General features: G+C 39.1%; 1 protein-coding gene across 4 annotated transcripts in view; it reads left to right on the top strand.

The window, feature by feature from the left end:
* Window positions 1-713: 713 nt before the first annotated feature.
* Window positions 714-24,090, top strand: part of cep162 (centrosomal protein 162) — a 42,797-nt gene continuing 19,420 nt past the window's right edge. For 3 of the 4 annotated variants that reach the window (XM_044207103.1, XM_044207106.1, XM_044207105.1), the window contains exons 1-11: window positions 714-856; window positions 1,905-2,004; window positions 3,419-3,542; window positions 7,225-7,371; window positions 9,534-9,711; window positions 13,799-13,878; window positions 13,969-14,039; window positions 15,834-15,864; window positions 16,190-16,264; window positions 19,583-19,789; window positions 20,315-20,396. In XM_044207103.1, the coding sequence (XP_044063038.1) occupies window positions 1,945-2,004; window positions 3,419-3,542; window positions 7,225-7,371; window positions 9,534-9,711; window positions 13,799-13,878; window positions 13,969-14,039; window positions 15,834-15,864; window positions 16,190-16,264; window positions 19,583-19,789; window positions 20,315-20,396 (1,055 nt within the window). In that variant the 5' untranslated portion in view covers window positions 714-856; window positions 1,905-1,944. Of the gene's footprint in view, window positions 1,534-1,904; window positions 2,005-3,418; window positions 3,543-7,224; window positions 7,372-9,533; window positions 9,712-13,798; window positions 13,879-13,968; window positions 14,040-15,833; window positions 15,865-16,189; window positions 16,265-19,582; window positions 19,790-20,314; window positions 20,397-24,090 lie in introns of all 4 variants that reach the window. The other variant, XM_044207104.1, reaches the window with a different exon arrangement.

The following is a 24,090-nucleotide window of genomic DNA, read 5'->3' on the forward strand; positions in this document are numbered from 1 at the left end:
TGTTGGCTAGTTGCCAATTCTTTTTTTAGTCTACTTGGACACGATGGACAAATGTTTTGACCAAAAATAGTCTTCTGCAGGAAAAGGTGAAGGTGTGAGCGCACCCAAATACAGAAAATCTGTGATGACATGTCACACATCATCCATAAATTAGGTAATTGATAACATACATGTGGAAATATGCAATCATCAATGATCAAAATAGTTGCTGATTAATTTCCTGTTGATCGACTTACCAATTAATTGACTAATAGTTTCAGCTCTGTAGAATGTCACATCAACTTTACAAGTGAAATTTTAAAGTACAGCATTTTTTTCTGTTTTATCACCAAAGGAAAGAAAAGAAAGAAAAATGTAATACAATTACAAGCATCTTATAGTGTCCTAGATCATTGATATTCAAAAAACAAAGAAGCACACTTAACAAACCACCGTCCCATCGTGGTGGCTGATGGCAGCGCTCCTGGAGTTATGTAGTTTGGTGGGCTTTTTGTGGCCTTTTTATTTATATTTCACTTAACATTCAACATTTGGGTGCTGGTGGGCAGTTTATCTTTTAAATGGTAATTCGGGGTGTCACATAGAGGAGTTTGAATTGTACACGGGTGTCCACATACTTTTGGCCGTATGCTTTTACCAATCGACGCAGAAACCAAAGCTCCGATGGCTCGCTCTTTTCATCTGTCTGTCTATTGGTTGTCATGCGTTATGACGCATTTTTCCCCTAGCCAATCACGTTGATTTTGTCACCCGGGTAGTGTCGCGGGAACTGCCATACACTCAAAACAACAAACCAAGGAGGGGGACGTTTCAACAAGTACTTATTTGAGAGAGCTTCCAAAGTCGAGTCTTTTATGTGAGTTCTGTCAATACAAGACTGATACATGTACGCTAATGAAAGTGTACTGCTTTATTTCGCTAATGAAAGTGTACTGCTTTATTTCGTACGTAGTGGGAAACATGTACTTATCCTTCTAGCCAGCTAAGGAGATAAACTAACGTTAAGAGTTACGTGGCTACTGTTCAATTGTCTTGAAAAACTCCGGAAGTAAGGCAACACTTTTCAAAATACAAATGGGGTTCCGACATTACTATACTGTCATTTGTGCTACCCCAAAATAATCAAATTTCCCGTTTTCAATTGCATTCTCCCAGTGAAGCTAATTGAATTTGTACCAGGCTCTGGCTACACTTAGCTTAGTCTTGGAAATTAGTTAGCTATACATTAACGTACCTAATACAAATGTCGTTTGAGTGGTCTCGGGCACGGTTATATTTTGACAATTTTGTACCGGAAATTGTACTGTTTTATTCTAACTTATTGACACCTAGCTAACAACGCAACCGTTTTCTCTTTAATGTAATTTGAAATGCCAATGCCTAAAGATTCGGCATAAGACGCTTAGCGAGCAGCATTTTATTTCAGTAAAATGGTACTTATTACGAATGGCTTACACTGATCATTTGTTTCGTACGCGGAGCATTTTGGTTTAAGAACATTGAGGGATTCCTGGTAGAACAAGACCTTTAAAAGTAAGTGCTCTTTGGTGAATTTGATGTTTGTTAAGGAAATAGTAACTTGAAGGATTTAATAACAGTGTTTAGGCTGATGTTTCCAACTCGAAAATACACAATTATCATAAGCTTGAGTATACTGTATTTGTTCTAGAAATGATACCATATTTGTGCTACAGTGCATAATAAATTTATCTTGTGGTTAAGAGGCTTTCCCCATCTGTCTCTTTGATTGCTCGTATTTTGTACTGGTACCCACAATGATACCTGTAAAAACCATATGCCACCTTATCACATTTAGGCATTTTAATGCTTAAAGTATGTAAAAAAAAAAAAAAAATGCTACACACCAGGTGTAATTTCAAAGTTCCTTTTGTCTTTATTGTCAGTTGTCTGTTCCCATTGGCTGATGGAGTGGACAGTATCACTATGTCTCACAGACTGACCAAGGAAGAGCTGGATGAACAGTTTGAGCTGTTCTTGAAGGAGGTAATATGACATTGTGTACAGACTACTGTGGGACTGTTCATAGATTATCATGCTATCCGTTAAGGGTTGCATGAATTGCACAGTATGGAAAGAGTAATTCATTTGTAAACGTCAATGTGCTTCATAAGCCCTTTTCAGACATAGAATACTTAACATTGCTGTCTTCATCTATCTGTTAAAATGATGAATTTTTGTCATTCAGTTGTTTTACGTTAACGTTCCTTGCAGCTTTATTTAGACATCACAGGACATTTACGAGCCACAATGCTCGTGCTGTATTTAGCACCTGGAGAGAGAGAGAGAAACAAAAAACAGCGAAGAAGAGTGCATTCTTTTCTCCCACAGGCTGCATCACTGAAGGATTTGGAAACTTTGCCGTTGAAGTCTTAATTAATGACCATCGTCAGCACAAGAGACACTGGCCCTGCTTTTTTTTACAGCGAATCCACGGATACATTTTCGCATCAGTTTCATCATTTAACGTTATTAGAGAGTGAATTTTGCTGCCTGTTTTATAATATTTGACAGTGCACAAGCATTGAATGGCAGGACGTTAAGTTGGGGCTCACGCTGACATGCTGTATGTAAAGAGTTTTGTTGGATATTCATTTATTCATCCATGCAGTTGGAATGAAAACAAAAAATTTAAGGAGAGAGTGCAGGTGAGATTATGATAGTATGACTGCTTTTTTAACCTCTTTTACCTCGGTTGCACTGCGATGGGGGAAAATTGTTTTTATAGACTGATGTGATATGAGAAGAATCTCCTCGACAATTTAAAATTGGCTCTTTCACAGTGGTTTATTATTTTCTTTTCCTTGTGCGTAAGAGATGAAGATTGAGAAAATACATTTATTACAGTGATTTCTAGAAGGCGGTACAAGACACGCATTTAATCTCTCTCTGCATGTTGAACCTTGTGCTGCTGTGGTCTTTTCGTTAAGCTGATGGCATTCAATTCAGACTTTTGCCATGGTGAAAGTGTTCTGGAAATGTTACTAGGTCTGACCTAAACAACTTCAGAGGCACAAAGAGACCAGTAGCAACATGTCAGCTGCCTGAAAGCACGTGTCCATCTGTCCAATCCACACCAACTGCAACTGTGTCAAACTATAATACTTACTGGATGTTAACTTCTCTTATTTAAAAGGACTGTAAGCCCAATAGAAGAATGAGTATCTGACTTTTGTCTGACAGTTTCCAAATCTAAGCTGAGAGGACAGCGGTTGGCCAAACTGTCTTCATGTTGGCTAATATTAGGAATGCTACAATAATGATTGTTTTTTTTTCAAAGGACAGAAATATGAGTGTTTAACATCAAAGATGGAAAAAAAACACCAAAGGATATCATGGTTTAATATACACAGTCTTATCCTGAAGGCATCTCTCTGACTTAAACCTGATTCCCTGTCAGTCTATTTCAGATGACTCAGTGGATTTGTGCAGCTCCGACAAGCAGCCTAGTGCTAAAAGCAGTCAGAAACCAACAGTGTCTTGGTGGCAAGATGACGAACACAGCGGTGAAGGAACAGGCAGAGGTAATAATGTGGAGAGGATTCTCCCTGATATAACATCCATCACACTGCAGTCGTCTCTGTGTTTAAGTTCTGCGGTCCAGGGAGGAACTGAGAGAGGTTTTGGGCATATGTTTTAGGATTTTACAACAACAGTTAACAGCTGGCAGTAATCAAACGCCCATAAAAAGAAGTCTTTAGTGGAAAAACCAAATAGAGGTCACTGGTTTGCTGGAGAATATATCTCTAAGAGATAGATATATGTTTATATACATTGCATACGTTATGCAAGAGTTTAGCTGCTATTTATGTTGATATTTAGTATACTTGTAAATCTTGAAATCAGTACTTTTGGTCTTTATTAAGTAGCCTAATGATAATTTAGGTTTAAAGGCCCTGAAAATGTATTTTCTCAAACAGCTTCTTACTATGAGGGATGGGTCAGATTGGGATGTATTATGCTAGTAGCAGCTAATGTAGCCTTGAGCATCTAGCATCTAGCTTCAAGCAGAGATGAGGAGCGGGCTACAGAGGTCTGGTTTCTCTGTGAAACTTGTAGTCTTCAGAACCAACCAACATTGACTCAAGTGACATCATGTGTGTACATTTATCAGACTTCACACAGCTCCCTCTGGAGCCACAAAATGCTTTATACAACTTCTTTTCACATATACATTAGTATTCCCCAGCATCTGTAAAAATCCTCTAACACTGCATCTGCAGCAGGCTGCAACTTTGACACGATGGCTGCGATTCACCTACCATTATCTGATCATCCAATAAATAGAGAGAATTGCTACAATGATATCATATCATTGTTCGCTGGCCTACACTGAATGATCCAACTTTAAAGTTGATATTAGTCCAAGCTTGTCTTTTAAATTGATATCCTTGTACACTGCACTGGTGTAGAGATGTCATATAAGTTAGCTTGTGGCCTTCATCAGGGTCATTGATGACCACTGATGAAACGTGTTGGTCTCACAATAAAAAGTTTTGACTTCTTCATGCACCTTGGAAGTGGGTGAAGTTGTGCCAGAAATCCCTACTCTACATATACATTTACATTAGTTATTATTATCTACATTATTTTTTAAGGTCATTTGGCATACCCACTGTGCCAAGCTGGCAGGTTCAACCATCATACACTGAGGCGGCAGGTAGCCATGTGCATACGCAAGAGGGTCAGCTGACCTTTCTTCTATGTGAGGAGGCAGCAGTAAACCTCTTGCTATTTGAAGTGAAATTGACAGTGAGACTGATTTTTTTTTTTTTTACCTGAAACTGCTAAATATTGTATATATTATAACACCCCATTGTAAAAGCAGATTCGACTGCAAGGAATTTGAATGAATGATGGCCAGTGTGTGAAGATGAATGAAAACAAAGCCTTGTGTAGTTTAATTGTCACATTCAAATGGCTATTCGGGATTTGACTGGACAGGGCAATATTATTTACCCTGTTTTTCTTCTTGCTGTCTGAAGTGGTCAGTGCAGAGCCCTTTTATAAGCCGGTCCCCAAACCTCGCAGCAATGCTCTGGATAAACCAGTTGAATTGGATAAGACCCACAAAGATACAGCTTTGGAGGTTTCCCAAACTGTGGAAAGACACAGAACTCCATCTGATGACTTGCGCTCTGACAGTCTGAGCAGTCCCACTCACGAAAACCTCCAGTGTGTGTCAGGAGAGAGGAGCCCTGATGAGTCACACTCTGATACTCCACCAGCCAGCACTGGTAGTCATTCCCAGGGGAACAGTGAAGATGGTAACTTCAACTCAAACCCTTTGGTAGTGTCGCATTAGTCCCTCAGCAGTAGTATGATAAACACTAGTACCACTAGTTCCCTTATGTTTTTGTCATTGTCTCTATTATGCTTTGTATAATATATGCATATGTAGGCGTGCACTGAGTGTTTTATTTCTTATCCAGCTTAACATAAATGAGGATGCTTAAAGGTGCAATGTGTAAGATATGGCCAGAATTTTAGTTTAAAATATTAAAAAAATGAAGTAACATTATCAACAGAATGTGAAGAAGTAACAGTTCTGATGTTATGTCAGTGTCGTCTATGTACTGTATTGTGTTGCAGAGATATCTACTGAAGTTAGCATGCTAGCCCCGGCCCGTCCTGTCAGCTGGGAGATGTGTGCAAGCAGCGAGTTTGCTACGTTACACTTTCTCTCTTAAGGCCAAAATACACTGCCGCTGAACGGTGAAGATATTCTGGTAGCGGTTACTCTGGTGATATGCTACCTCCTATTTGTTTGGAGTATGAATTTGACAGACTCTGGCCAAAATCTTGCAATTCTTGCACATTGCACCAAGTAAATTGTGACATTTTCACCATTTAGCATGTAGTTTTATTAAGGACCAAAAAAGCAAAAGTCTAGGGTTGAAAAGGTAGAGACAAAAATCAAGAGTCAAGTAAGTTATGAGTGCACTGACAGATGGGCAGAAGTGGGTACAGAGAGGAGAGGAAGAACATTCATTCTGACAAAATGTCCTAAGTAATTATTCACGCGCTGTTTTTGGTTATGTACAGTGCATCCGGCGTTTCACTTTTTCCACAGTTTATGTTACAGCCTTATTCCAAAATGTCAAAATTCTACAAACAATACCCCATAATAACAACGTGAAAGAAGTTTGTTTGAAATCTTTGCAAATTTATTAAAAATAAAAAACAAAAAAAACCACATGTACTATTCACAGCCTTTGCCATGACACTTAAAATTGAGCTCAGGTGCATTATACTCTTTGGCCTGAATGGCAAGCGTCATGTCTGGAGGAAACCAGTCACCGCTCATCACCTGGCCAACACCATCAGCATCATGCTGTGGGGGTGTTTTTCAGCGGCAGGAACTGGGAGACTAGTCAGGATCGAGGGAAAGATGAATGCAGCAATGTACAGAGACATCCTTGATGAAAACCTGCTCCAGAGCGCTCTGGACCTCAGACTGGGGCGAAGGTTCATCTTCCAACAGGACAACAACCCTAAGCACACGCCCAAGATAACAAAGGAGTGGCTACGGGACAACTCTGTGAATGACCCTGAGTGGCCCAGCCAGAGCCCAGACCTGAACCCGACTGAACATCTCTGGAGAGATCTGAACATGGCTGTGCACCGACGCTCCCCATCCAACCTGATGGAGCTTGAGAGCTCCTGCAAAGAAGAAGGGGACAAACTGCCCAAAAATAGGTGTGCCAGCATCATACTCAAAACGACTTGATGCTGTAATTGGTGCCAAAGGTGCTTCAACAAGCATGTTGTCATTATGGGGTATTGTTTGTAGAATTTTGAGGAAAATAATGAATTTAATCCATTTTGGAATAAGCCTGTAACATAACATAAATGTGGAAAAGTGAAGCGCTGTGAATACTTTCCGGATGCACTGTAGATCATTGTTAGGCATCAAGGCTTGAGTCAAACACACATTCATCCAAGCTCCATCAACCAGTAATCACAATTAGTACCCACCTGCATGTTAGCAATGTGTACTATATGAAGAACAGGCAGTCTTCAGTGTTGAATAACAGTTGGCACAAGATTAATAAATAGACTAAAATAAATACCTGTAAATATAATCAATGGATTATCTATTTACAGTCAAACATAATCTCAGGTTGTTTAGGTCAACTGATATGACGTGACCTGCATTATCTAACACAAGCTTCACTTGTGCTCTTTTATGACGTTTTTGTGCAGGACTGCTGGGATCTGGAAAGTCTTTCAGGAAGTCTTTGAGGAAGTCTCAGTCAATCCGAGAGGAGGATGAGAATCCAGGAAACGCTGGTTGGCAGGAAGAAGGGCTGGAAGCAGCTGATCTCATCAGAGACAATACTGAGATAAAGGGTGAGTCTTGGACAACAGAGATGAACAGGGTAAGACTGACATATGGGGCCATGATACTTTTATTAAAAGCACATATTGTCTAGGAGTTTGTTGGGTTACATTTTACAGAGCAATTAATACAGCACTGGTTGTGTATGGCAGGGGTTTTCAAAGTCCAACACTGTGGACCCCCCTCAGACAAACCCCCTGTAATGCTGGGAAACATGAGAGTGGCATATCTTACATATAAACAATAGAGGACATTTTGACTCAAGTTGCACGCTGCTGATGAGTGTTGCCCTTAAGTATTTGTTTATGCAGAATGTTGAAGGGTAGGCTTCAGCATTGATGGACATTAATGTCTTGTACTTTACTCACAGTGCACAGAAATATGCTTCTGTTCAGAACAGCTTAGCTGCAACTTGCTTATGTGAAGGCTTCTGCATGCTTCATATGAACTAGTTTGTGCCTTGTGTTGTCCGATGACCTGGGACAGCGAAGTTGTTTAAATTTTTCTCTCGGTTTCTAAGAAAATAGTAAATTTGAAATGGAAATAAGAATCAGAGGACCAGTTGAAAACTTTCTGATAAGGTGCTCCGATCTCCAATCGCTTGAAGCAGTATTGGCTGATAACGATCACCGATCATGGGGTCTATTTGAAGCCTTCTATTTATTGTGTAGCATTATTTATTTCTTTAACTATTCTAAACAACAAAGAGATGAGAAAGTATCAGGAATTGACAACTGTTCATTTATTGGCATCGAAACTATCAAAACCAACGTGGTACTGAATTACAACCAGGTGTGTTGACTGTTGCTTTACCTGGCCCATGCTTGTAAAATATCCACCGTGTCTGCATCTTCTAACATAATACCAGTTAACGTGTCTCTGTGTTTCTCTGCAAAATGCTAAAATGGGACGCTGGCCATTAATATACCTGGGCGGCATTGCGTCATCTGATTGGCTCTTCTGATCGGCCTTTATAGAGACCAGCGATGAAACTATTTAGAATGAATATCAGCTGATAACAATTGGTGGCCGATCAATCAGAGCACCCCTACTTTCTGATTATTATACCTGCCCAGTTGCCATGGAACATGGGTATAGACTTTTTAAATTGCATGTTCAGCCATAGTAAAGGAGCTTTTTAATGCTATTGGATATTCCAAATTGCAAGTCATTTGAAGTATGCAGCAGCCTTTAGCATTTCAGTCCCTCTGAACACATCCAGTCTGAACAAGCTATAAACAGAATATGGGACATTGCACCTTACAATTCTACTTTATCTTCACACTGATTTTTTTGTTTTTCAGTATAGAAGAATCACAGTCGTGCTTTCCATGAGGCTTGCATGATATGAGGAAAATCTGCAATGTGTGATAACATTGTTCAATATTGCGCATTAGCTATACAGTTCCTATGTCAGCCTGGTTGTCTTTAAATTCATAACTGAATTAGAATTAAATATTTTACATATTAACAGCAAAGTCACTATATAAACTCAATAATGTCTTACTGGAAAGAAATCTAAAATGTCAATAAAATAAATCATATTCCTGACATCAAAATACTGAGTGAAGTTTAGAAAGAATGAAGAACACAGACATCAGTCAGTATCAGTCTGTCCTCTCCTCCCTCTGCTGATATGATTCACCTGCAGGTAAGTTACCGCTGGTACAGAAAGGAGGGGCTGGTTTGTCTCAGATAAGTTTACAAGAATTTGCTAATTTTCTAAGATACATGGCAAACTAAGCTAAACAGTTAGACTACATACAGACAGCTTTTGTTTTAGCTTGTTTGTAACAATTTGCTATTAGTCAAGCTAGCGTGCTGTGCTTATGTAAAACTCTGCTGTTGGCTGACTTCGCTCCGTGTGTGTGAGCTCAGCCCCGACACAGAGGGCAGGGGAGAGGCTGCAGTATCATAATAAATACTACGGTCTTTAGCCCTGGGACACGTTTAATACTGGGGTTTGGTACCCATCCCTAAATAAAATAATTTTTCTTATTCATCGCATTTCAGGCAGTCTTTTGCAATGTGTTTATCTCGCATGTTCATATCGCGATGACAATGAAAATACGATTTATCAAGTCAGCACTACTTTCCATGTGTGCTCTCATATATATATATGTGTGTGTGTGTGTGTGTGTGTGTGTGTGTGTGTGTGTGTGTGTGTGTGTAGACTCAGTGATGGTACCAGCTGCGAACACGACCAGTATTGGCTTGGACACTCTGGAGGAAGAAGAGGAGAAAGCCAGGTTCTTTGCCCAACTAGAGGCAGGGGCTTCATCAACTATAGATTACTCCAACCTGAACAGAGAACTGGACTCAACAAGTTCTACCATCGGTACTAACCTCAGGTATGTAAACGGCCATGCTCTAATATTACATCCACTAAGCAGTAAAGGACAGAAGAAATAGTCTGAAACAGATCAATCAAATACTCACTGGAAGAAGTGTTTTGGTGCCAACACAACATTTTTGTTTCCTAGACTTGTCAAGTTAGTTTTTTTGTCAGAAGAAATGAACTTGCTAGTTAAGGTTGTGCTAGTTAAGGTTTGATTACTTGCATCACATTCCGGGGGGGACGCACACACATTCAACTTTAGCCTACACATAAGCCGACGTCTTAATGTTCAGCAAGCAATACAAATAGTTAAAATACGAAAAAAGTTTATCAAGATTGCAATCAAAGTCGAAGTTTGTGACGAGGAAGGATCGGTTCAATAAGGAGCTACCCGCAATCTCACCACTCCGCCAAACGAGAAGAAAGCAATCCTTTTGCAATGAGCCACATCTAACAACTGAGAATAATCCACAAGGAAAGTTTATTCCAGCAACGAAGAATCGTGACATTGTTTGCAATTAGATGAGCTCTGTTACTGATGCTGACATTATTTTTCCTATAGCTGTCATTCCTATTATTACTAATTTATTAATATTAACACTACAATTACTATTCTACTATATATAAAATAAAATTATTATTATTCTACGTGGTCTTTGCATTGTGCCTCCCTCAAAAGGAAGAGCAGAAAAAGCAAAAAAAAAATTTTAAAGAATTGCACTTATTGTTCTTTAATAATGGTGCTGTTTGTTTTTTTTTTTCTTCTGTTAAGTGATGAGAACTTAGTCACTTAAAGCAAAAGCATTGTTTTGTGCGGTGTTACAATAAGATAAATAAAAACATATTCAATGAAATGTTATGTAGATGGTTGATAATTTGTAAGACTAAAAACTAACTCAAGACTTGCAAAAAATAAAAAGTAACAGGTTTTATTTCATAGATTGAAAACAACATTGAAATTACGTAAAAGCAAACTGGCAATAGAAAAGCTGTTCAAAAGCATCTTCTTCCCTTAAAACGCTATTGGTCTCGAGTATTTAAATAAAGTGTAGGTTAAAGCCTTTAAAACTCGATGACAGCATTAGAGAACAGCAGCAATGGTTATGTGCGGGGTGCTGCTGAAATCTCAAAATAGGAAAACGCCAGGGATTAGACATTATACAGTGGTGTGAAAAAGTGTTTGCCCCCCTCCTGATTTCTTTTTTTTTTTTTTTTGCATGTTTGTCACACTTAAATGTTTCAGATCATCAAACAAATTTAAATATTAGTCAAAGATAACACAAGTAAACACAAAATGTAGTTTTTAAATGAAGGTTGTTATTATTAAGGGAAAACAAAATCCAAACCTACATTGCCCTGTGTGAAATAGTGATTGCCCCCCCACTGTTAAAACATACTGTAACTGTGGTTTATCACACCTGAGTTCAATTTCTCTAGCTACACCCAGGCCTGATTACTGCCACACCTGTTCTCAATCAAGAAATCACTTAAATAGGACCTGCCTGACAAAGTGAAGTAGACCAAAAGATCTTCAAAAGCTAGACATCATGCCGAGATCCAAAGAAATTCAGGAACAAATGAGAAAGAAAGTAAGTGAGATCTATCAGTCTGGAAAAGGTTATAAAGCCATTTCTTAAGGTTTGGGACTCCAGCGAACCACAGTGAGAGCCATTATCCATAAATGGTGAAAACATGGAACAGTGGTGAACCTTCCCAGGAGTGGCCGACCAAAATTACCCCAAGGGCGCAGTGACAACTCATCTAAGAGGTCACAAAAGACCCCACAACAACATCGAAAGAACTGCAGGCCTCACTTGCCTCATTTAAGGTCAGTGTTCATGACTCCACCATAAGAAAGAGACTGGGCAAAAATGGTCTGCAAGACAAAAACCACTGCTGAGCAAAAAGAACATCAAGGCTCGTCTCATTTTTGCCAGAAAACATCTTGATGATCCCCAAGACTTTTGGGAAAATACTCTGTGGACTGACGAGACAAAAGTTGAACTTTTTGGAAGGTGTGTGTCCCATTACATCTGGCGTAAAAGTAACACCGCATTTCAGAAAAAGAACATCATACCAACAGCAAAATATGGCGGTGGTAGTGTGATGGTCTGGGGCTGTTTTGCTGCTTCAGGACCTGGAAGAATTGCTGTGATAAATGGAACCATGAATTCTGCTGTCTACCAAAAACTCCTGAAGGAGACCTCAAGCTGAAGCTGAAGCACTTGGGTTCTGTAGCAGGACAATGATCCAAAATACACCAGTAAGTCCACCTCTGAATGGCGGAAGAAGAACAAAATGAAGACTTTAGAGTGGCCTAGTCAAAGTCCTGACCTGAATCCTATTGGCATTCTGTGGCATGACCTTAAAAAGGCAGCTCATGCTCGAAAACCCTCCAATGTGGCTGAAATACAACAATTTTGCAAAGATGAGTGGGCCAAAATTCTCATTGACTCATTGCAAGTTATCATAAATGCTTGATTGCAGTTGTTGCTGCTAAGGGTGGCCCAACCAGTTATTAAGTTTAGGGGGCAATCACTTTTTCACACAGAGCCATGTAGGTTTGGATTTTGTTTTCCCTTAATAATAACAACCTTCATTTAAAAACTGCATTTTGTGTTTACTTGTTATCTTTGACTAATATTTAAATTTGTTTGATGATCTGAAACATTTAAGTGTGACAAACATGCAAAAAAAAAAGAAATCAGGAAGGGGGCAAACACTTTTTCACACCACTGTACATCTGTAGAAATAAATCAATAGTCTTCGCCGATTTTGTTGTATTGTAGGGAGTGTTAGAAGAGCGATCACCTATTTGAGTTCCGAAATGGTCCTCTCCATTTCGTTGATGCTGGAATCATGGCGATTGATCTCCCGAACAGTTGTAGCTGTCTCAGTTTGTATTAAGTGCAAAGATGGAAGGATGCTCTATTTGTCCTCAGGTTAGCATGCAGCTTAGCTGGTTATGCTACCACGCAACCTGGGTCGTTTGAGATGTGTGTCTAAGGGTATATGTACGTGTAAAGGTGTGTGGCTTGGTGGAGAGGAAGGAGAAAGAAAGCACACAGTTAAGAGTAAGACACAAGAAATCTCTGTGTAGGTGATGGAGCATCCGGATGACAGGTGGTAGTGCTAGCACTAGCCATGAGCGGTTGTTTGAGAGCAGGGTTAGCCAAACTTTGCACCGCGATTTTGGCTGACTTCTTCTGGGTTTTACTCGCCATGACACGCACATATGATTTTATAATGTGTAGGCTGCCGAATTATGCCACCAGAATATTAAAATGTTGTGTCCTACTGAAATTAATAAACTAAAATAGAGTATACGGAGCATGTTGGACTTACGTCTACTCCATGTCAGGTGCAAACCGGAAGTCCTCATGGAAAATACTACCCTCTAACTTACCCTCTGTGATATTTATTCTGTCCGAATAAACCTTGTTGGTAACTTAATAAAAGTTCATCAGCCCTTGACAGATGCAAAACGTTACACCGTGTCCTAACTGAATGCAAGCGAGTGTCAGCGACAAAATCAGTTCGATTGCATTGTTTTCTATTGGAATGTCCTCACTGGCCGCAAGTGACACAGTGCGCCGTTTTGACTGAACTTTTGTTGGACGCCCTGTTTGTATTTATTACTGTCGCTCGTGTTGAAAGCGCTGCATCATGGACGAGGAATGGTTGATTCATGAAGTTGAAATTATATGATACCACCTCATTTAACTACAAAAACCTAAATAAGGGGGCAGCTGGCCGGAGGGAGATTGCCAGGGAGCTAGAATAGCCTTATCAAGGTAAATTACTGTCACTAATAATAACCTACTTGCTGTTGGCTATATCGTATGTCATTTCCAGTAAAGAAACATATACATTTCACAATATAAAACTATAAAAATGTATTTTCTGTTTAATAAGTACAAACATAGTAAGATACCACCCATATTTTACTTGAATGGTTACAGCTCCAATCTGATCTCGAGCTCACAGCTGATAGGTACATGATGTGTTTACATGACGTAACAGAAGTGCATATTTAATGGATTCAGTATGGAGAGAGAGCGTTGACTGTAATGTAATGAGGATGGATATCCTCCCTCCAGGAAGGCTGAGGAAGCAGTGGAGCAGAGTGATGATGATAAAAGGAAGACTAAAGTCACGGAGACTGTCAGAGAGTCTCCAGGTAAGAATAATGAACCCTTGGCAAACCTCTCTTCTCTGTTTTCTTTATCTATCGGTCTCTGTGTGTCTCAATCAGGTCTTTCTCTCTCAGCCTTTACAGGCTCTCCACACTACAGTGAGGATTTTGAGGAAGAGGAGAATGGAAAAGAGCCACTGGAGGAGGTTTGTAGGTGGAATCTATAATGATTAAACTCAGAAAGTGTTCTTTGATAAGTTAGGACCTTGGAGACAATCATCCAAATTTTAACATGAAAGTTCATATTTGACCTTGTGACAAAATAAAATGTTTGCTAAGTTGTTTTTTTTAGAGCTTTCAACCACATGTCATGACTCAGTTGTCATCATGTGACCTAAGTATGGAACTTATTTGGGGGAAATCTTAACCCCAGTTTGTTCTTAAAGTTAAACAATTATAGACAACCAATCATATACATACAGAGCAGCTAATGATGACATGCTACGATGAGTTTGGTAAATGGTCGTGTGGTTTTACACCAATCAAATTCTTGACCTGTTAGGAGGAAGGGATGTGTCTAATAATAATTTCATGTAGTCTTCTTGTAGTGTTAAAAACTGTAGCCCAACTGATACTTTTTTGAGGAAATACTGATATTGATATTTGGGAGTTTAAAAAAATTGGCTGATATATTGTTTATCAATTTTTAAACTCCCAAATATCAATATCAGTATTGCCTCAAAAATCCAGTATATAATTTTCTTAAACACATAACATAAAAAAAACAGTCTCGATATGGATCCCTTTGTTTTGTTTTTTGTGTATTTTGTTTTTTAATTTTGACCAATGTTAATGGGTAATTTTACAGTTAATAATCAACTAGTCAGTGTCCTCTGGTGGAAAAACATGTAATGGAGAAGGTGTTTCTAAATGATCATAAACCTAGTTTGGCATTTCTGTACTGCAATTTCTTGTTACTTAGCTGCTGACATCTTCTCAGTTCTAGTGTGCCAGCCCCAAAGGGAGGGCCAAGGTGTCAACTAGAAAATATGTTTTCTGTCTTAACTGTATTGCAGCGGAAGCTAATAGTTTCAAAAGAATGGCTGATGGGGATATACCCTGGCATATACACGACAATTATGACAACATCAAGGCCAAACAAATCAAATTTTAAAAACTTGCTTAGGAATTACGCAAACACACGGTGAAAAGCCAGTAAAGGAATCCCACAGCCATGAACTGTATGTTTGAGCTAGATAAGCCCTTTACCACCAGAAATAAAAAAAAGTTTGTGAGTGGTCAACACTGACGAGTTCCGGTACGCTACACCCTACGGACTGAGACCTCGACAACCCCATGATTGACAAAACAAGTTTCACTGTGTGTGTACTTGAGGCAGAGAGAGAGGATTAATTTAATAATACCAACAAGCTGTTTAACATTAACCGTCTGTGCAAAGCTACAGAAATAGAAATATTTGTAGGTAACACTTAATTACTGCTAGTTCACAATTAGTTAGGAAAAAGCCTCATAGAATTCTAACAACAGAGCTGCCGAATTTCCATATTGGTTTCTTTCTCACTTCGAATAAGCTTCAAATTTTTATGGTGAAAAATCAGCCAAATGGACAGGTAGCACTGTTCAACAATTCAGAGAAGTTGGTAAGCCCCCTTTTTCAACACTAATTAGACTAATGCCTGTCAGCCACACATCACAGTTGAGAGAGTTGCTGGAAAATCAACACGCATTACTGTAAATGAAACTTTCTCTGTCAGACAAGCACAGGTTGGTAAAAGCAGGGAAACCTGGGAGAAGTCATGTCTTTGGACTGCAACAAGCTTGATATTAGCTGGATGCTTTCAGGGCTGCAAATAGTGTCAATACAATTTGTGATAACATTACTGAGGCTTCATGCTTTAAGCTTTATCTTTTTTATACTGAAATATCACAAACTGACATCTTACTACATCATTCAGTAATTCATGCTATTTGTTTTTCAGAAGTCTAAAATGTCTCCAATTCTAGCCAAAGGTAAGAAAAAAAAACAATATTTCACTGAGGTAATGAGAGGGTGTTGGGAGGAATAAAATCTTTCAAAGAGAATGTGGAATAGAGTTTGATAGCTGATAAAGTCTCCGAAGCCTGAGGCAAACACGCTGTATAGCATTTATACCATTAACTAATAATGACCTCAATACCAACTGTGTGTGTGTGCGGATAATGTCATTCAAATGTTTTAGTTTAAGTTACAGACTGCCTACTGTATCAATAAACAGTATATTTTTATTGATACAGTATTGTTTATTTTGTTCTTTACTGCTATACTTCTCTCACTCTAACTTAACTTTTGTCTCAGTTTCCCTCTATGATTCCCTGGATGACACCAGTGGAGAAGACAGAAGAAAGGACACAGCAGGATCACTGGACAGAGGTAACACAAACACACAGGGTCAGGTAAATAAGAGAATAGTGTTACCCCGTAGCATAAAAGGTGGAACAAAACAAAGCCCAGGCAATATAATGCAATCTTAAAGTAAAATTGATTATTTTGTTACGAGCAATTTGCATTCCATTTAAAACAATAAATGCCAAATGTACTGCACTTTTTCCTTAACCTTAACCAAGTCCTTTTGAGTTGCTTAAACATTACCATAAAAAATGAATCATGTTATACTGTAGTTGATATGAGGGGATGTTTTGAGAAAACAAAAACTGTTTCAGTGAAGGATTTGCAGATACATTCATGTAGGAAAAATTGGCTCAGTTTGGGGGAATATAGCGTTAATCAGAATTATTACGTGGAGCCACTTTTAACCCTTCGTCCAGCATAATAACACTAATAAACAGTTTTTCTTGGCGATCAGTCACAAATTAGCTTTGGGAAGAGATTAACCTGAACTCAGGTAGAAAGAAGTAAAAGGAATCTGATACTTAAAGTGACTGAAAGTTACAGAAAACCAAGGCAACAACTTTATACGTAAAACATTTATTACTATCACTACTAACAAAGAAAAACACGACACAATAAAATGCTCACTACACATACAATGACGCTAAACTAACAAAGAATGAATATATGCAATGAATATGGTGAACGATTAATAACTGCAGGAGGACCGGTGTATACCAGATAAAGCAGTGAACGATGGTAAGATGTCTTAATTTTTGGAAACACCAGAGCAAACTTTATCCTTAATCAATGAAATAATCTTAATGTACCGTTCAGCAGCTGAGTGGTTGTTGGAAATGCGCAGTGCAGTTTCTGTGTGGGCCGCTGTCGGGCATTCTCTGAAACGCTCTGCCCAACGTCGCAGCTTAGTCATCTGGTATGTCTCTTCCCCTCTGTGGAGCTCCCCGGAGCTCTCGGGCATTCTCAATCTCACATGGCGACATGGCTTGTTCTCTCAACGTTGAGTAAAATTTATCTGGCTACACTAACTTCTTCAGCTAGGCTTGAGTAATTCCGTTGACTAGATGAAAACTAAAAAAAAAAAAAAAAGTGCTATAAAAATCACAAGGCTTAGTGGTACAAAAAGGTAAAATCAGAAGGAAACACTCTTCAGTTTAACACTGAGGCACTCAAAGGCTTGTTTAAGAAAAAGGTTGAATTCTGAGCAGAGTTGAGGCGAGGAAAAGAAAAACTTCAAGAATGACATCTAAGAAAAACTAAGATAAACGAAACGCAAAGATCTTAAGCTCAAGGGGTTTGAGGCCCAGCCTGAGGCTAAAACGATGGCACTACTAATGGGTGGCATAAGGTTTAACAGCATAGTTTGCTTTACATAATACATATTTACATAATATTACAGTATAATAGCTACAATATTACTCAGATTTACCAGGCATTTAAAGCTATTCTGTCCTGTTGTCACTAGATGGCAATGTTGTTACATAGTAAACAAGAGGTCAGTTCTGTGAATTAATAACTTGCTCATTTCATGTTGTACAAAAATAAAACTTATTCACATTTAACACCAAGACAACATTTGCTGATTAATGTTACCTTATTAATGACCTTAATTTACCTCTTAATTTACCTTTAATTTCAACAGAGAAGAGGTTGGCAAATTATTCACTCTTGTGCAACATTAAAGAAACCAGCATGGTTATACACAAGCATTTAATAAAACACAACGCAAAAACTCCATATGAAGTCTAACTCTAAATGTACTAAACTAAAGAACAAAGAGTGTGTCCTAAATGGCTGCTTGGGTCCAAGATGGCGTCAAACAAATAAAATCTAACTCAAAATGGCAGCAAGGCTATGTATGTTAAAGAGTGTGTCTCTGTTAAAAGGGCCAAATTGAAGAATTGTACGTGGGAACTGTATAGGATAAATGGTGCCAGGTTAGAAAGAGGATAGTTGCATGCAAGAACCTGTGTCTGTGTCAACATCACTAACATCAACTTAGCATGTGGCTACCAAATTAACCTAACAGTGAAAACATATCATAACAATAAAACTCAATGAACCAAATCAATACATATACATTCACAAAAGTAACACAGTCCTGTGTATAGCCAAGTACACTGTTAAGCTATGTGAAGCTATGTAATGCCCGGTTATAGGTTCAGTGGTTACGGCCCGTAAAGGAAGAAAGGTTGCTTTGAACGGGCTGCTGTTATTTGGCGGTTCCGTTGATGAGCCAGGCAGGGGAAAATGTTGGTTCTGATTTGAAGAAAAGTCCTTCCTGTGCAGTCCGTTTGTGAAGATGGAGGAATTTTTTGTCTTTAATTTTGCTGTTGCTCCATTAGCTTGACAAAACATATACAGTGGTGTGCAAAAGTGTTTGCCCCCTTCCTGATATATTATTTTGTTGCATGTTTGTCACACTTAAATGTTTCAGATCATCAAACAAATTTAAATATTAGTCAAAGATAACACAAGTAAACACAAAATGCAGTTTTTAAATGAAGGTTGTTATTATTAAGGGAAACAAAATCCAAACCTACATGGCCCTGTGTGACAATAACTGGTTGGGCCACCCTTAGCAGCAACAACTGCGATCAGCATTTGCGATAACTTGCAATGAGTCTTTTACAGCGCTGTGGAGGAATTTTGGCCCATTCATCTTTGCAGAATTGTTGTAATTCAGCCACATTGGAGGGTTTTCGAGCATGAACTGCCTTTTTAAGGTCATGCCACAGCATCTCAATAGGATTCAGGTCAGGACTTTGACTAGGCCACTATGAGTTCTTGATGTCCATGTATCATCCTGAGCCTGGGATACTGGAGGAGAGTTCATCATCTCTGTGGAAGATTTAAAATTGTTCATCATCACCACCCTACATTCAATATGAACGTTTTGCAACATTGCAGATTTATTTCCTTATTTTGTTGATAAAAACATAACCCACTGGTTGCATTTTGTTTCTCTAAAAAAAGGATTCGCTGTTACAAATTAGTAGTATATAAATGCAACTTCTAGGAGACAGGGTTGAATAAAGAGGCCTCAGTTGTCCTCTTTTAAAAGTATTCAAATCTTTTACACAACAAAAATCATTCCATAGACATTTCAGTCTTACTCAGGCCTTCATCAGAATGTAAGCTATGATCTTCTGTTTCTTCTCGCAAACTGCAAATTGTTGTTTGGGTTTTCTCACAATAAATCATTAAGCTTCCGATTGTTTCTTATCAGACAAATCCAAGGGGGACTTGATGATTCATTGCCGTTTCCCCACAAGATCCTTTAAGTTTCATCATGCATTGTTTTTGATACAGAGTAGACTAAATTTGTTTTCTGTACAGGCCAGTCGTATGTGCAGAGTGGAGGCTCAGAGATGGAGGCTCTTCATGAGGCCTACAGACAAATCCATGTTGTTGAAGATTCAGATGATCATAATCACCATTATTCATCTCTGGAAGGGAGGGGGAGCATCAACAGAGTTGCGTCTCCATCCTCCCCTCCTCAACATGCCAGACTGTCTCTTCAGCCTGCTTCTACTAATGAGTCAGGTGAGACACTACATACTATAAACAGTATTTGGGGGGATGGTGGACTTTCTGTGTGTGTGTGTGTATAATTCACTGGTCTAACTGGATGAATGATGCATCTGCAAAAGCTGCATCCCAGTTAAGAGGCTGACTCCTCTGAAGCCTGTATTTAAAGATTGAATGCCATAAGAGTTCAACAAGACTCTAGACTCAAACGCAGTGAAACTCAAGTCTCATTGCGTTTCCTCTAGAAGCATCTGAGAAATGCAGCCTTCTTTTTCCCAAATTTGGAATCCTTTACAGCTGTCAGTACCGACAATCTGTCATACTCTGTTTAATTCTTTAATGATACATTCAGGCAGTCCTCGTCACCTCCTAAAGTCAACAGTCACTGCTAAATACTGTACATCACATGAAGTGAACCAATGAAAATACCTCTTCAAAAAGGCATCATCTCCACTGTTTGTACTTGTTGAGGTGTTTACAAATGTCAAGCTCATGACAGGACTGAAGTATGTTGAATGATTATTTTGTGTGTGTATGCAGAGCTACCCACTGCAGAAGAGTTGATGAGACCCATCCGGCCAGAGAATAACCATATCAGAGGCTTCACCCTCCAGCCTGTCAGGTCTGCACTGCAAAATCTTACTTGGAATTATCCAAAATGATGACATCACAAAACATCAAAAGACTGTCAGTTGTTTGTTGATTATTATTTTCCTATAGCTGTCATTCCTATTATTATTATTATTATTATTATTATTAATATTAACACTACAATTACATTTCTACTATTTTAAAAATTCTAGGTCTCCCTCCCACCCCCACCTTTCCCAATATATATATATATATATAATCATTTTTTCTTGCCACTGTCGCCACATGCTTGCTCATGGTGGGATTTGTTGGGTCTCTGTAAATAATATTATAAAGAGTACGGTCTAGACCTGCTCTATAGGAAAAGTGCAATGAGATAACTTCTGTTATGAATTGGCGCTATATGAATAAAAGTGAATTATTTTGATTATTCACTGGTTGGTCTGACTATTGCATGTTATGTCTCAGGGGGACATTATGTATGTAACCACAGAGATCTGACATTGCTGATTAGCCTCAGTAGTTCATTAATTAATTTAACTTTTATTTATTCAGTGTCATCCAATTGGAGTTGTTAACTCTTTTACATGGGCACCCTTTCTCTACAGTACAATAAAATCCCTTTGTATTCAATTCACTTTTATTTATATAGTGCTAATTCATAACAGAATTATACCACCTAGAATTTTTAAAATAGTAATTGTCGTGGTAATATTGATAAATTAATAATAATAGGAATGACAGCATTAGCATTAGTAACAGAGCCAATAACAACAACTGTAGTAGCAGTTGTCGAGCAGGAACACAGGGGCAGCAGGTGGCCCACAACCACAGATCCAGTCTCTGCAGCTCCGGAGGCAGAAATACCTGCTGAAAGCGACAGAAGGAGAGAAACGAGAAAGCACAGAACTACGGGAGAGAGAAGATGTCGAGTTAGTGACATGCATTAATAGGATAAAAATACATACAGATGGAGAGAAGGAGAGAGGAAAGAGGTGCATCATGGGAAGTCTCCTGGCAGTCTAGGCCTATAGCAGCATAACTAAGGGATGGTTCTATATACTATAAGCTTTATCAAAGAGGAAAGTCTTAAGCCTACTCTTAAATGTGGAGATGGTGCCTGCCTCCCGAACCCAAATTGGGATGTGATTCCACAGGAGAGGAGCTTGATAACTGCAGGCTCTGGCTCCCATTCTACTTTTGGAGACTCTAGGAACCAAAAGTAACCCTGCATTCTGGGAGTGCAGTGTTCTAATCGGGTAATATGGTATTATAAGATCTTTAAGATGGTGTCTGACCATTAAGAGCTTTGTAGATGAGGAGAAGGATTTTAAATTATATTCTGGATTTTACAGGGAGCCAGTGCGGAGATGCTAATATTGGAGAATTATGATCTCTTTTCCTAGTTCTTGTCAGTACACGTGCTGCAGCATTCTGGATCAACTGGAGAGTCTTAAGGGACATATTCAGACAGCCTGATTATAAGGAATTGCAATAGTCCAACCTAGAAGTTAGAGAACTAGTTTTTCGGCATCATTTTGAGACAGGATGTGCCTGATTTTTGCAATGTTGCGTGGGTGAAAGAAGGCAGTCCTTGAAGTTTGTTTCATGTGGGAGTTAACGGATAAATCCTGATCAAAGATAACTCAGAGGTTCCTTACGGTGGTGCCGGAGGCCAGGGCAATGCCATCTAGAGTAACTATATTTTTAGATAATGTGTCTTGGATGTGTTTGGGGCCAAGAGTTTAACATCAGAAAATTGCAGGTCATCCAGGTTTTTATGCTTGGCATGCTTGAAGTTTAGCTAACTGGTTTCATCTGGCTTGATCGATAGATATAATTAGGTATCATCTGCGTAACAATGAAAGTTTGAGTGTTTCCTAATAATATTGCCTAGAGGAAGCATATATAAGGTGAATAGAATTGGTCCAAGCACAGAACCTTGTGGAACTCTGTGACTAACTTTGGCGTGCACGGAGGACTCACCAGGTTTTTTTAGGACTGGCTGGACACAAGCAGTTTTAAAGTAATCTGGGACACAGCCAATAGACAGCGAGCTGTTCAAAATAATTAGCAAAAGGGGCGCAATACAATCCATACCTTCCAATAAAAACCTAGTTTGGATTTTGTCCAGAGGACTGGAGGATACTCTCATAAGAGACATGATGTCTGCGAGTTCAGGCAGAGTAACAGCAGAAAAATTGCTCAAAGAATCCCTGAGTGGGTGATCCACATCTAAAAAGGCAGGGTTGGGGGTGATATCAGATCTTATTAACTCCACACTCCACAATGAGAGGCAGGGGTAACTAACTGATTCAGAGTCTTAAATAGAAATCTGGGGTTGTACTGGCAGAAATAAGTGCAGAGAAATGAAGTGTTCTTGCGTCCTTCACCTTCCTATTATAAAGGAGCAATAACTCTTTCATGGCCACAAAGTGGACCTGGAGACCAGATTTCTTCCATCTGCGTTCTGCTCTTCTGCATTTCCTTTTACAGCTTCGAATACTGTCATTAAACCATGTTTTCTAGCCTTTGGGTTTGGTCTATTTTTCAGAGTAGCTATGAGATCTAAGGTTGAAGAACACAGATAGTGATCAACCAAATCAGTGGTGTTGGAGGAATCGGGAAACACATTGCCAGGAGAATTGAACAGCATACAGAATTTTGAGGCACTATGCTCATTAAGGACGCATTCGTACTTAGAGCGGGATAAGACAGTACTAGCAGCCTGTATTTCACAGTTAAAAACAATGCATAGGTGATTGGATACAAACATGTCCCTGATTTCCACAGATGGAGTTTTTAGGCCCAAAGTAAAGACTAGGGCTAAGGTGTGGCCACGGGAATGAGTTTGGCCAGACACATGTTGTTGAAAGTTAAAAGAGTTAGTGATATTTAAAAAATCCGCAGCAAGTTTATTAGAGGAGTCATCAACATGAATATTAAAATGACCACAAAGAACAATTCTATCAGAATTTAAAACAAGACTGGATAAAAACTCAGGGAGTTCCAACAAGAAGGAGCCAGCTGGTTTAGGGGGGCGATAAATAATAGCAAATATGACCGGGAGAGGGCCACCAAGGTTAAACATGAGCACTTCAAAGGAGGAAAAATCATTGCAAGCTATGAGGTCACACTTTAAATGCTTCCTGTAGACAGTAACAAGGCCCCCACCTCGACCACAAACACTAGGGCAGCTAAAGCAGTCATAATCTGGAGGGTACAATTCAGCCAGCTGACTGTGATCACCAGGATGTAACCAGGATTCTGTTAAGAACATAAAATCTAAAATCAGTAGAAGAGATAAAATCATTTAAAATAAAATGTTTTGTTAGAGAGGGACCTTACATTGAGAAGAGCCATCTTAAAAAGTCTGTGCTGGTTCAGATTTGAGGTTGAGAGTGGAGGTAGGGTTCTGGCCCGGATCTTTATTAAATTATTATTATTGCTATAGTAGTGGCAGCAGAGGGTGCGTGGCTGTTTATGGTGGGCAGAGAAGAGCAAGAAGAAGAGCGAAGGGAAACAGGTGATGGAAACAGTAGCTACGTGAGGAGGACAGCACAGTGTGCTGCAGGTTAGCCGCCAGCATGCGACTACCTGACTTGTTTGGGTGAAGACTGTCTCGTGTAAACAAGGAAGAACGATCCCAGAATATGTTAAAATTGTGAATAAAACCAACGTCATGGGTGCTGCAGACAGACCGGATCCAGGTATGGATCCTGCTA

This window comes from Siniperca chuatsi, linkage group LG9 (genome assembly GCF_020085105.1).
Source record: "Siniperca chuatsi isolate FFG_IHB_CAS linkage group LG9, ASM2008510v1, whole genome shotgun sequence".
NCBI classification, from domain to species: domain Eukaryota; kingdom Metazoa; phylum Chordata; class Actinopteri; order Centrarchiformes; family Sinipercidae; genus Siniperca; species Siniperca chuatsi.